A 14,513-nucleotide genomic window follows, 5' to 3' on the forward strand; every position below is an offset into this window, starting at 1 on the left:
AATAAGCATTGATTGAATTTACTAATTCATTATTAATTGCATTTTTTTTTTTTTTTATAACTATTTATTTCAATATATTTAAGATTCCCTTACACGTGACTTAATATCGGATCTAAGTAGCCGGCTGCTTAGCTTATACTGACGGCCCGGCCATGCGGGGTTTCCGAGTGTAATAATTTTTTTTTTTTTTTTTTGGCAAGAAACCTGTAAAATAAAATAAAAATAAAAAAATTAGTTTTTATTAGTCAATAATAAAAAAGTAAATCTGACAATTAATTAAAAACCAACAAGCAAGCAAAAATAGATAAAAAAAAGTTTTTTTAATCGTTCAGTATATATAGCTTCTACAAGTTACTTTTTTAAGGCTCGATGGTTTAGTGGTATAATTCTCGCTTAGGGTTAAATACTAAGCAATTTGCGAGAGGTCCCGGGTTCAATTCCCGGTTGAGCCCAATATTTTTTTCTTTTTTATTTTATTTTTTGCATAAAGGGTATATATATTCATTCATTTATTTATTTTAATAATAACAACTTTTTATTTTTTTTTTTAATTATAAAATTAATTAATTATATGAAATATATATACCCTTTATGCAAAAAATAAAATAAAATTAATGATAAATTGAATGAATGAATAATAATAATAATAATAAAAAAAAAATGATGATGATAGTTTTTTCCCAATAAATGCAAAATATATAAAAGCTTTGAAATAACAAAAAGACCAAAAAAAAAAAAAAACCAATGTTTTTGATTGTTCTCTTTTTTTTTTCCTTTTCTTTCCGTTTTCCTTTTTCCTGTTTTTTTTTTTTTTTTTTTTACACTGACTCATCCAAGTACTTTAAACATCCATTCATCTCGTCTTCGGTCAATGATTGAATGTACAAGCACTTGGCTAGCAAATCGTGATCCGGTACAAGCTCGTAGTTCCCAGCCCATTCAATGCACTGCATCAATGACTTAACCACGTTAGCGCTAGTTCGGAACCTTGCAAAATTGACCAAGTGTTCTGAATCTGACTCTGAACATGAGCCTGGACCTGAGCTTAAGCCTGGACTTGAGCCTGAGCCTGAGCCTAGATCTGATTCAGAACCCGACTCGGTCCCCTCTAGATACATTGGTCGTTCTGCATTTGCCGTCAGATCAGACAAGTAAATTCCCAAAAACGGGATACACCCGCGCGCCGCATCCAATTTGCTAAGCTCCGTTCTCAAGTTTTTAAAATTGCGAAGTGGTGAAACAAGCTCCTCAAGAGCTGCTAGCATTGCCCGGTCCGCAGCTGGGACAGCTGCCCAAGTACGTGCCAATCTATGGATGGTAGCCGATGTCAATGCAAGAACAATCTGGACAACTGTCGCATAGTTTTGTAATTGTCGCGCATGGTGTGCAACATGGATAAACCGTGCCACCGTAAAGCTTCGTTCCTTGAGAGACCGGGTTAACAAAATCTCCGATTTGACCCAATTTACCATCAGATTGAACCGTGCAATGACTACCGCGGCGCCATGTGGACCCTCCTCAGTATCAGGCCGAGGTTCTACCAAGTAACCTAGCCAGCTCTGCACTGGTGTCACAGTCCGTGGCCATTGCATTTCCACAAGTTCTTTCCAGTCAACCTCTGCAAGCGCATCACGCTCCACAAGTGTCAACTGTTCTGTTAGTACGCGCGACCCGTAGTGTAGAATGAATGGCGCATGGTTACCGTTAGGAACTGTGGCGGAAATAGATAGTGGGTCTTCTTCGGTGGGGAAGTTAACTGGTACTTCTTCTGTAGTTTGTGTGGCGGTCGCTTCTGCTTCTGCTTCTGCTTCTGCAGCAGCAGCTGCTGCAACCATGACTGGCGATGGAAGTAAGCTAATGGCAGATGAATGGTGGGCCGGTGGAGTTGTTGATCCAAACGATTCACCCGACATTGAGACTAACGGCGGTGTGGATGCTTGTTCAGGAAGACCTAAAGATTGCTCGGACCCCCGATTCGCAAATACATTGTCCCTGCGCAGAGTCTCAACATTGTCATTCCCACGACTCTTGTCTTTGTGTCTAGACTCCTCGCGTACATTCAAATCAAACAGTGAGTGTGCCTTGGACTCAAGTGCAGGGTCTCTGCGAAGCGATGCGCCGCGCCGTAGTAGGTTGCCTGTAGCACTGCGTGTGATTCCTGGTCGCAAAACGCTTGTTTGTGGTGCAAACAGCTTGCGAATAGGTTTAGCAGTAGTCACGCTGGCTATGCTTCCCGTAGACTCCTCATCCTCCTCTAGCATTGTAGGGAACCCCATTGCTAAAGCCAGCGAGTGGTTACGGCTTGTAGGTCCAAACAGTAAATTTTCCTCGCCACCAAAACCTCCATTGCTGCTGCTACTGCTTTCGCCACTACTGCGTAGGGAAAGTAACTGTGAGACTGATTTAGAAGATCTCAAGAACCTAGTGGGCGCACGCCGGCGCGTCATTGGGGCAGTTGTTTCTTCCTTCAACCCAAGTCCAGTTCCGGTACTACCAAAGTTATAATCCTCATCAAGTACAGACCCTCCATTGCGGAACGCCCTGGGGTCTACGGGCTTGGGTGTTTCAAATGCGTCTTGGTACAGACTGGACCCGGAAGAAAAGTTGAACAGCAAAAAGTCGTCCGTGATTGGGGACGATGACGAGGCCCCGGAGGTGTCGTAGCTGAGGGCGCGGCCCGGGATGCGCAACTGTGTTGGCGATGACGACGACACTTCCTGTGGTGGCGTGTAAGTATCACAGAACTGTGGGGTCTTAAGAAACGTGGTATCAGCGCTTCCGGCATTGTTGTTATTGTTATTATTGTTGCTGTTGTTATTATTGTTGCTGTTGTTATTATTGTTGCTGTTGTTGTTGTTGTTATTATTATTATTATTATTATTATTATTATTATTATTACTGTTTGGTGCAAGCGCGGCCCCACCTTGGAGGAAATTCTTGACACTTTGAGGACTGCTGTGACGCCTGCGTTGCGGGGACCCTCCCTCAGGGGCCATGGTGCGGACTGGCGTTGTGGCAGATAAAGGTCTAGGAGGACTCGACACTGGTGTTTGCGAGCGGATATGCAAGGGGGCTACGGTTGGTAGATGCTCGAGTTGCATGGAGATGCGTTGCTCCAAAGTGGTGACTTTATGTGGCACACAAGTACCTTCTAATCTGGAAAGAGCATGAGCAACTGCGTTAGGATTAGCAGTGTCGTCGTCGTCTTCATCGTCTGGAATCTGTGCTAACTCAGCCACAATATCTGGGGAAAGTCCACCAGGAAGAATAGGGTTATGGTGAGGGAGCAGTGTAGGGTCAGCTGGAGTATTAAGGTCAGCGCCAAGATCGCGTGCTATTGTTTCAGCCAACAGGGAACTGCTTTCGCCTGGAGTCAGGTAAAATGGAACAGGCGAAAGATTAAGGTGGCCTACACGACGTAGGCCGCCATTTTGAGCCAGATGGGTAGTAGAAGCAAGCGGTGAGGAAGTACGGGAATCGTATGAATCATAGGAACGGATTGATAAGCGAGTCGGAGATCCAGGGGGGGCAGTTGCTTTTGGAGAGACGTTAGGGCTGGAAGGTTTGTTTGGGGGTGGAAGATGGGGGATGCGATGAGTGTCGAGGGTTGGTGGAGCAACTACACAAAGAGAGAGGGTAGGAGAGGGAGTTTTACATTCAGGGACTGGAGAAAACGCCGAAGCAAAAGATGGAGATGATTTAAGTTTTTGAGGTGATGTTTTTGCAGAAACGAAAACTCCTGAAGAAACAGTGGATGCACGGCCGCCAGCAATGCTAGATGCAACTGAGTTTTGACGGTAGATTGATGATGAAGGTGGTTGTGGTGGTGGAGTCACGACGCTACGGTTACGTTTGGGGGAGAGGTATGCGCGCATGTTGAGACTGTCAATGAGAGAAATGCGGGAATCAGTATCACCGAGCTGCTCACCAGATTTATAGGAATCGATGCTTGTTGCGTCATCATCATAGTCATCATCATCACCGTCCATGGCTTCACGGGCCTTGACGATGGCGTCAAGTTCCTGGATAACACGAGCTGAGAGTACGTCGATTCGTGGGGTATCATTTGTTAGGAGGGGAGAAGGTTGAGGAGGTATTTGTGAGAGTGGTTGTGGATTAGGGGGTATTTCTTGGATGAGTAGTTGAGGAGTTTGATGAACCTTTAGAGTTTGATTTCCTTCTTGTTCTTCTTTAGAGATGTGGACGACTTTTGAGAAGAATTTTGAAATGGCTTTATTTTTATGATGGCCAAGTTCTCTTTTCCAGTTTTCCATGATTGTGCGGATTGATTTGTGGGATTTGTGGGTGAGAATTTGAGGTGGTTGTTTTTGCTCTTGTTGTTGTTGTTGTTGTTGTTTTTGTGAGGAAGAAATTTTAGGGGGTAATGGTTGAGGCTGTGGAGAGACTTTAGGGGGTAATGGTTGAATTAATAATGAAGGGACTGGAGTTGGTGGGCAAAACGAGGAGACTCTTGCGTCTGTGGAAAGAGAAATACCACCTTTAATGAGAGATCCATCCATGAGCCCAAACCCGTGGTTTTTAAGTAAAGGATCAGGGTTTGTGAGAATAGGTTTAATGGGGATTTGGTAAAGAGAGAGCATAGTAGCTCTACGAGAAGATGCAGATTTAGTTGGAGATGATTTGGGGGAAACAACAGAAGATTTTCTGGTATCAATTGAGCCAAATTTCCCCCCTGGAGATACCGGGTGTGCCTGAGGACGAGGGTAAGAGAAGTTTGGAGGGGAAGAAGGTTTTTGAGATAATGGTGGGTCCATGTCCCAGTAAAGAGCACAAGATCGAAGCCAGGATTTTTTAAGTTGGACAAGGATGAGGAGAAATGCAGGAGTAGATTGGACTGGTTGCCATGAGTAAAGGGCATTTGCACATTGAGCGAAACGAAGACGTAGAGTGTATGATGGGACAAAATCATCAGGGAAAAAGTTGAGGACCCAATGTCTAATTACCACAAAAGTTCGTACAGCAACGTCGCGGCCGAGTTCTAGAAGGGGTGCTTGTGCATGGGTAGAAATTGCCCAAGCTAGACGTGCAAAGACGAGTTCCAAAAGATCAAAGGGGTTAAGGAAGAGTCTATAAGTGAGGAAAAAGTCAGAGAGAAGATCATAATCAAGGACATTATGTGAAGTGAGATAAACGACTAGCATTTGTGGGGTTGCAGCTTGAAGGATTAATGGAGATGATGAAGAGGAGTTAGAAGTAGTATTAGTAGTAGTAGTAGTAGTAGTAGTAGTAGTAGCAGTATTAGTATTAGTTTGACGATGATAGTTAAATCTAATTTTGGAACGGTCTGCATGGGCTAGAGTGAGGGTATTAAAGAGAGAGGGTGGGTATTTAGGTGTTGGGAATGGACATGTAAGGATTGGTGTTATTGTTGGAGTTAAATCTGAATCACTTGTATCTGATTCTGGGGTTGGAAGACCTATATGGATTTGAGGGAAAGATTGGGTAATTGTGGATGATGTATTTTTAGGAGTTGAATTTAGATTAAGAGATCTAGGTGCTGGACTTGTAGCAGAACTTGGAGGAGTTGCTAAGAAAGAAGATGAAGGTTGATAGTGATTTGGAGAAGTAAGGACTATTGGTGGGGGTCTATTTGGAGGATGTTTTTGTGATGGATTTGAAGATGATTGTAAAGGGAGTCTTCTGACAGTGGCGTCCTTAGAAGGCGCTACAGACAGAGACATTTGATATTTAATATATGTGATATTTATTGAGATGAAAAGTTAAGATTGTTATTTGGTGGTGGTGGTGATGATGATGATGATGATTTGTTTGTTTGTTTGTTTGTTTTGATTATTTATTTATTTTTATTTTTTTTTTGGGTGGTAAAAAAAAAAAAAAAAAAGAAGAAGAGAAAAAAAAAAAAAAAAAAAAAAAAATTTCTTCGACCCTCCACCTGTCAATTTTTTTTTTTTTTTAAAAAAAAATAGAGAAGTTAAAAAAAAAAAAAAAAAGTTCAGCCGCGTGTAAACAATAAGCGAAATAGACGCGTCGCAAGGAATGCAAGGGATGAAAAAATAAAAAAATAAAAAAATAAAAAAATATATTTATTTATTTATGAGAGATAATTAAAAACTATATATTAAGCGGTCTTTTATTATTAATTTTTTTATTTTTTTTTATTTTTAATTAATTATTTTGTAACTATTTAAGTCTTCCCACCCATTGCCACCTAATAATTAGTTCTTAACTATACAAAACATTATCATCATTAACATCATTAACATCATTAACATCATTAACATCATTAACATCATTAACATCATTAACATCATCAACAACAATGGCCAGTGCTTTAAATCTTTCTCGTGAGTACTAAAACTCTTTTTTTTTTTTTTTTTTTTTTTTTTTTTTTTTTTTTTTTTTAAAAAAAAAAAAAAAAAAAAAAAAACTAACAATCATTTATAGTTTCAAAAACTTTAGAAGACGCTTTTGCAGACTTGTTGGCCACTAACCAGCGTGCCCTCATTGCTGTAATTGATGGTGGTAAGTTTATATATATATATATATATATATATATATATATATATATATAAATTCATTCTCATTTTTATCTAACAATAATACCTCCCTCCCCTTTTTTTTTTTTTTTTTTTTTTTTTAAGAAACTGTTGACCATCAACAAACCATTGCAGGAACTGCCGACTTTGAAGAAGACTTTGCAGAAGTCGCTCAACACTTGGAACCAGACCAACCAAGATATATCATTTATAACGCTGCATCAGCATCTTCAACTGGACCTTCATATGTGTTTATTCTATTTGTACCAGATATTGCTAAAGTCCGAGCCAAAATGCTTTATGCTTCATCTGCAACTGCTTTGAAACGACAATTGCTAGGAGGAGCTGCTGGGAATGGTATTGGTACAGTACAAACAATTTTCTGGACAGAACTTGGAGAAGTTTCACGTGAAGGATGGGAAGCCCATATTGCACATGAAGCATTGGAAGCTCCATTAACTCAAGAAGAACAATCTTTAAGAAGTGTAAGGGAAAGGGAAGCTGACCAAAGTGGAACAGCTTTGCGGAAAAGTCATGTTAAAGGACTTGATGGGAGTAGTTCTACAGGGATTGGAGGAGGAGTACTTACAGGAAGTGCAACAGCAAGTGGTGGGAGCATTGTTGGGATGAAGTTTGGGTCGGATGCTACGGCTGCTCTTGAAGAACTTGGTGAATCTAGTGATGGGGCAACTATTGTTTTGGTAATTGATGTTGGGACAGAAACAGTACATGTTGGGTCTGCTAGTAATGCGCAATTGAGTGAACATGATTTTGCTAAAGACAGTGCCCAGTTTACTGTGTATAAGCCCAAAGGAGCAAATTCCAATACAGATGTAGTTGTGTTTTACACGTGTCCACCTGCAACTAAGGTGAAGGAACGGATGGTTTATGCTACAAATTTTAAGAGTGTAAGAATGCATGTTGCATCAGCTTTACATGTGAAGGAAGTTGAGAAAACTTATGAGGGTAGTTCTGGGGTAGATGTTTTAGGAGAATATGAGGAGGATGAGAAAAGACTGAGGTTGCAACAAGAATCATCTTCGGGTAGTGAGAAGAGACCCGAGGTAGCAAAAGCTCCGCGGTTTAGTCGGCCCAAGGCACCGGGGCGTCTTCGCCGAGAGGCTCAGTAGGTGGTTGACTATGTGTAGACTTATATATATATATATATATATTTAATTATATAATTATGATAAGCCTCGGTTTAAGTTTGTAAGGTGTAAATTTTTTTTTTTGCGGAGAGAAGTTTTTGGTTTGCTACTTGATAGTAACTACTACTACTACTACTACTACTACTACTACTACTACTACTACTACTACTACTACTACTACTACTACTACTATTACTACTACTACTACTACTACTACTACTACTACTATTACTAGTATTGTCACAAGTATGGTCGTTTGTGGTCGTTTGTGGTCGTTTTCAATTTTGATGATGGTGATGATTGACAATAATGGCTGTATGGACCCCCTTTTTTTTTTTTTTTTTTTTTTTCTTCAATTTATTTATTTAATAATTACGAGCCGGAGCTTTGAGCGGGCAAAAGAAATGGGTGGGGACTTTTATTTTTATATATAAATAAATAAATAATAACCACGTATATTAGTAGTAGTAGTAGTAATAGTAATAGTAGTAAATAAAAAGAGAGAGAATTTTGTACAGCGGCAACGCAGCGGCAACGCAGCGGCAGCGCAGCGGCTTCGGCTGGAAGGTTTTTCAATTTTATTTTATTTTATTTTTTAATAAAAAGGGAATTTTTTATAAATATATTGAAAGAAAAGAAAAGAAAAGAAAGGGGATCGGATTTAAAAGTTTAGAAGAAGAAGAAGAAGAAGAAGAAGAAAAAGAAGAAGAAGAAGAAGAAGAAATAAAAAAAAAATGGAAGTTGATTGGTTGTGTGGAGGAGAGTAGGCCGTCCTTTTTATTTTAAATTTATTTTAAATTTTTTTAAATTTTTTTAAATTTTTCAACAGCCGTCCACCCGAAGAGTTTTTCCGGGGAAACGCGGGGATTGAAAAATTAAAAAAAAAAAAAAATTAAATTGAAAAAAATTGAAAAAAATTGAAAAAATTATATATATATATATATATATATATATAGGATAGATGGATTATTGAAAAAAAAAATATTATTATTATTATTATTATTATTATTATTATTATTATTATTATTATTATTATTATTATTATTATTATTATTATTATTATTATGAAAATATATATAAATTAAAAAAAAAAAAAAAAAAAAAAAAAGTACGGAAGTTAAATAAATAAATATATATAAAGAGAGAAAAAAGAGGTTTTTCCGAGATTGATTAAATGTGAAAAAAAAAAAGAAAAAAAAAATGAGAAGGAGGAGAAGGAAAAGGAAATTCAAAATAAATTTATTTATTTAATTATTACCCCGGATTTTATTTTTTATTTTTACTTTTAAAAATTTAAATAAATAAATAAATAACATATTTTAATAACTTTTTTTTTTTTTTTCTTTAATGATCATGATCATGATCATCATTATTATTATGATTTAATTAATATTTGTTGATAAATATATTTTCAAATTATTTTAAAAAATAAATAAAAAAAAATGAAAATAGTTTTTTTTTTTTTAAACCAATTAATTAATAAACAATTTATTTAAAAATATATATATAAATATAAAACTACTAATAAAAAAATAAAGTTAATTTTTTATTTCTCCAGATTTAAAAAAAAAAAAAAACATTTGTGTTTATTTGTTGTAGTTGTTTGAAAAAATTGAAAATTTTTTATTTATTTATTTATTTATTTATTTATTTATTATTTTACCCCAGATTTTAAATTTATTTTAAATTTAAATTTAAATTTAAATTAATTTAATAATAAAAAAAAAAAACTTCTTTTAAATCCTCCCGCCTGCCCGACCACCACACAAACAACCCTCCCCGGGACACAAACTAGCCGAGATATATATATATATATATATAAATTTAAATAAAAAATTTAAATATAAATATAAATAAAAAAAAAAAGAATTAGAATTAGAATTAGAAATTATTGTAATAGATATAGATATATATATTTAAATAAATTAAAAATAAATTAAATAAATATAAATTTTCATAGTAAATAAAATAAAATAAAAGGAGCCACCTGTATTAATTAAAAATTAAAAATAATAAATAAAAAATAAAAGCCACCATCAAAAAAAAAAAAAAAAAAAAAAAAAAAACCCACCAGCCATCCGTTGAGTGGCCTTTTTTATTTTTTTTATTTATTTTTTTTTTTTTTTTTTTTTTGTCCGTACACACAAGGGATGGATGGATGGACAACCAAAACTTGACCTTTTTTTTTTTTATTTTTCAAAACAAACAATAAAAAAAAAAAATCTGCCATGAAAAATTTTTTTATTTTATTTTAAAAACAAAAAAAAAAAACAAAAAAAAAAACTATAAAAAGGTGGCCAATTCTCACCTTTTTTTCCCCCAGACTTTTTCTTTCTTTCTTTTTTTTTTTTTTTATATATTAAAAATTTTTTTTTTTTTAATTTTTTTATTATTATTTTACACTTAAACATCTTTTATATATTTTTTATATATAAAAAAAACATATCACTATTCTATAAAACTTAAATATATATAACAATGGGCGAGAAAAAGAAGAGCAAAAACGCAGCCATCGACCTTATCGCCGGTGGTACAGCAGGTCTTTTCGAAGCCCTCTGTTGCCATCCTTTAGACACAATTAAGGTCCGCATGCAACTTTCCAACAAACAAAACCTCGTGGGACCCGATGGTAAACCAGTCAAGAAATTGGGTTTCATTGGAACCGGTATCCAAATCGCTAAACGTGAAACCCCCCTAGGTCTTTATAAAGGTCTCGGTGCAGTCGTCACAGGTATCATTCCTAAAATGTCTATCAGATTCTCGTCCTATGAGTTTTATAAGAAACAACTTGTCGGACCTGACGGTAAAATCTCTGTCGGTGGTAACTTTGCTGCTGGTGTCGGTGCCGGTCTTACCGAAGCTGTCATTGTTGTCAACCCCACAGAAGTCATTAAGATTCGTCTTCAGGCACAAAACCATTCCATGGTCGACCCTCTCGATGTCCCCAAGTATAGAAATGCTGCCCATGCTCTTCTCGTCGTTGTTCGTGAAGAAGGTTTCTCTGCCCTTTACCGTGGTGTCGCTCTGACAGCTGCTCGTCAAGCTTCTAACCAAGGTGTTAATTTCACTGTTTACTCTGAACTTAAGGAGAAACTTAATGAATGGCAACCCCAATACAATGGTCTGCTCCCCTCGTGGCAGACCTCCCTTATTGGTCTCGTTTCCGGTGCCCTTGGTCCTCTTTCTAATGCTCCTCTCGATACCATCAAGACTCGCATGCAACGTGAAGGCGGTGCCTCCAAGGAGACTGGTGCTTCTCGTTTCCTCCGCATTACCAAGCAACTTATTGCTCAGGAAGGTATTCATGCTCTTTACAAGGGTATTACCCCTCGTATCATGCGTGTTGCTCCTGGTCAGGCCGTCACCTTTACTGTCTACGAGTACATTCGTGACATTCTTGAGACTATGCCTGCTCTTGGTGCCTCGGCTTCTACCTTTGAAGAGTAATTTAATTTTCTCTTTAAAAGCAGAACGAAGAAGAAAAAAAAAAATTATAAAGTGTGTACGTGTATTAATAATTATGAAAGATGTTTATTTTTTTTTTATAATTTTTTTATTTTTTTTTATTTTATTTTATTTTATTTTATTTTACTGAAAGGGGGTGGGAGATTTTTTTTAGATTTATGTCCTCGTGTGTTTAATTATAATATGTGGGTCCCCGTGATTGGCTGTTGTGGGGTAACAAAATTATGTCCTGATTGGCGATGATGATGATGATGATAATAATGATAATATATATGTCTGTTTTGTCAGTATATATATATATATATATATTTATTATATAATCATGTCATGTCATGTGATAATCTACTTTACTATACTTACCAGTTATAATAATACTTTACTTACTTATTTGTATCATTATTAATTACCAGGTAACTTCATCTCCACATTTTTAATCATAGACATATATATATATTTATCATCTTAATGTCTTTCTTTTTTTTTTTTTCCTCCCCTTTGTTATAATTTATTTTTATATTTTAAATTATTAAAAGTTTACATTACATTAAAAACATCCATCGCATTTTTTTTTTAAAAAATTTACCATCTGTCGTTGCGGTTGTTGTTGTTGTTATCATAACCGCCCTGGTTACCGTAGCCACCAGGACCGCCAGGGCCACCGGGACCACCGGGACCACCAGGACCGCCGTGACCACCAAAGCCACCAGGACCACCGGGACCACCAGGACCACGGTTATCATCAAAACGGCCAGGACCATCATTGTTGCCACCGAAATCTCTGCGGCCGTGATCATTGTTACCACCATAGCCACCTTGGTTGTTATTGTTGTTATTGTTGTAACCATATTGTTCTTGTTGCTTCTTGTATTCATTCTGATCCTTACGGTGGTGGTAAGCTTCCTCACCCTTGTCTTGGAGCTTAGAACCAGTAAAGGCACCAGCAATCACACCACCAAGAGTCGCCAGCTTGGAACCATCACCAAGCTTGTTACCAGCAAAACCACCGGCAGCAGCACCGGCAACACCACCAAGGAATCCACGTTCACCATCTTGAGCACCGCCGGGACCACTCTGGTTATCGTAACCACCTTGGTTGTAGTTGTTGTTGTTGTTGTTATTGTTGTAGCCGTCGTTACCGCCGTAGCCACCGTTGTTATTGTTGTTATTGTAGTAATCGTTGCTGGACATTATGATGATTTAATAATAACAGGAATTGAGTTAAGAAGTTATATATATAAAGAGAGAATATTTGAAGAAGGGATAAAAAAAAAATAAAATAAAAGAAGAATTGTTTATAGAGAATAAGAGAAAGTAAGAAAGAGAAAAAAAAAAAAAAAAAAGTTTAAAATTTAAAAGGATTTCTTGTTCCTTTTATACTTTTGAAGAAGTTATTTAATTTTTTTTTTCTTTTAAACAAAAAATATAAAAACCCAAACAATTATTATTTTTATTTATTTATTTATTTTGGATTTGTTTTTAGAACCCTAAATGAGCGACTTTTTTTTTTTTTTTTTTTTTTTTTAAAGTATGTGTGAGTGAGTGAGTGAGTGAGTGTGTTAATATGTGTGTGCGTGGCAAGACTTATTGCGTATACAAAGTATAAAATGGGGATTTTTTTTTTGTCAAAGGGCTGTGTAATAATAATAATAATAATAATAATAAAAGAAGAAGATGAAAGAAATAGAAAGAAATGGAACGTGTACTCGCTTACTGGTTAAATTTATTTATTTATTTATTTATTTATTTATTTATATATAGCGCCTAAAAAAATATATATATACATTATTTATTTATTAATTCAATTAATTGAAAATGAATTCAATTGATATTTGATATTTGTTTAATTTTCAGCTGCTTTAAAATGGTTATTATTATTTATATTTTATGATAGACTATTTAAAAGTATCTGAGTTTGTATATATAAATAAATATAAATAAATATAAATAAATATAAATAAATATAAATCATAGTGGCTAAATTTTTTTTTTATTTTCAATTCTTTTTTTTTTTTTTTTTTTTTTTATCAATTGATCTTTAAATAAATAAAAAGTTATCATTTTATCATTCATCTATCTACGTATTTTATTCACATGTCCATCAATCAAACTAATTAATCAATTAAATCAAATCAAATCAAATCAAATCATAAAAAGTTAAGAAATTTTTTTTTTTTTTGTCAAATACTCATCTCGCAAGCTCATCGCTACCACATAAAAAAAAAAAAAAAAAAAAAAAAAAAAAAAGGCGGGGAAATTAAAATAAATAAATAAAAAAAAAGGACTTTTATTTTTTTATTTTTTTTTTTTTTACAAAAATGAACTGACATTGTCATTTGATGAATAAATAAAATAAACCAATTAATAAATAAAAATAAATTTCTTAACCATCTCATGTTTTATTCATTTATTAATTTATTTATTTTTTGGTATCTAAAACTAATTGGTAGAAAAAAGTCATACATATATATATATATATTTATTTATTATATAGCCGAAAAGTCCCGAGACTTTATGTCTTTTTTTTTTTTTTTTTTTTTTTTTTGGCTTTTCAGTTTCATGGCAATTTATTTTTTTTTATTTTTATTTTTATTTATTTATTTATTTATTTATTTGATTCATTTGAAAAAAGGAAAAAAAAAATATATAAATATATAAACAAAGACCTTTTTTTTTCTTTTTTATAATTTAATTTAATTTAATTTTTTTCAATTATTTATTATTTTATTTTAAAAGGGCATCTCAGCTCCATGTTCAATTGAAACCTTTTTTTATACGTATTTCACTAGTATTTACTATATATATATAATAGTATTAACGGTTTATATTTAGCTTTATATATAAGAATATATATATATATATTCTTTCCTTTCTTCTTCTTGTTCTTCTTTTTTTTTTTTCTTCCCTTTAATTTTTTTTTTTTTTTGGTAGTTTGAAATTTAAAACTTGTTTCTTTATATTTCGTCATTTTCTTTAAATATTGTTTAAATAATAATAATAATAAAATAAAATAAAATACATGAAGATATCCTACGTAATTGTCTTTCAAATTGTTGTTTTCATTGTTTCTAGGCTTTTCTTTATTTTTTTTAAAAAAAAAGTTACCAATCATTCATTTAATCAAGTAATCATTCAATCATTCAATCATTCAATCAATTAATCAAATATATATATATATATATATATATATATATAAATGATATCATCAAAAATGATTCTTCTTTAACAGAGGCTTAGATACTTTTTTTTTTAATATTTACCAAATTTTTAAAAAAATACCTTTTTTCTATCAATAAAAACAACTTTTGACTACGAGTCATTATTAAACTTTTTTTTTTCTATTAATATCCCATCAATTGATTCCTTTTTTTTTTTTTTTATTATT

The 14,513-nt window shown here is 34.1% G+C and overlaps 4 protein-coding genes across 4 annotated transcripts; 2 read left to right on the top strand and 2 right to left on the bottom strand.

The window, feature by feature from the left end:
• Positions 1-818: 818 nt before the first annotated feature.
• On the bottom strand, positions 819-5,702 carry SAPINGB_P000584 (uncharacterized protein; the record flags this gene model as incomplete). Its single annotated transcript, XM_031995307.1, has 1 exon — positions 819-5,702. One exon carries the CDS (start codon positions 5,700-5,702, stop codon positions 819-821), a length of 4,884 nt encoding a protein of 1,627 aa, XP_031851198.1.
• Positions 5,703-6,301: 599 nt separating this feature from the next.
• SAPINGB_P000585 (uncharacterized protein) lies at positions 6,302-7,648 on the top strand (the record flags this gene model as incomplete). The annotated part of the gene is made up of 3 exons (XM_031995308.1): positions 6,302-6,326; positions 6,442-6,504; positions 6,624-7,648. 3 exons carry the CDS (start codon positions 6,302-6,304, stop codon positions 7,646-7,648), a joined length of 1,113 nt encoding a protein of 370 aa, XP_031851199.1.
• A 2,496-nt stretch (positions 7,649-10,144) lies between these two features.
• SAPINGB_P000586 (uncharacterized protein) lies at positions 10,145-11,113 on the top strand (the record flags this gene model as incomplete). The annotated part of the gene is made up of 1 exon (XM_031995309.1): positions 10,145-11,113. The coding sequence occupies one exon, from the start codon at positions 10,145-10,147 to the stop codon at positions 11,111-11,113; it is 969 nt and encodes a 322-aa protein (XP_031851200.1).
• A 597-nt stretch (positions 11,114-11,710) lies between these two features.
• On the bottom strand, positions 11,711-12,319 carry SAPINGB_P000587 (uncharacterized protein; the record flags this gene model as incomplete). The annotated part of the gene is made up of 1 exon (XM_031995310.1): positions 11,711-12,319. The coding sequence occupies one exon, from the start codon at positions 12,317-12,319 to the stop codon at positions 11,711-11,713; it is 609 nt and encodes a 202-aa protein (XP_031851201.1).
• Positions 12,320-14,513: the final 2,194 nt, after the last annotated feature.

The sequence above is a fragment of the Magnusiomyces paraingens genome (genome assembly GCF_902498895.1).
Source record: "Magnusiomyces paraingens strain CBS 517.90 genome assembly, contig: contig1, whole genome shotgun sequence".
Classification (NCBI taxonomy): Eukaryota; Fungi; Ascomycota; class Dipodascomycetes; order Dipodascales; family Dipodascaceae; genus Magnusiomyces; species Magnusiomyces paraingens.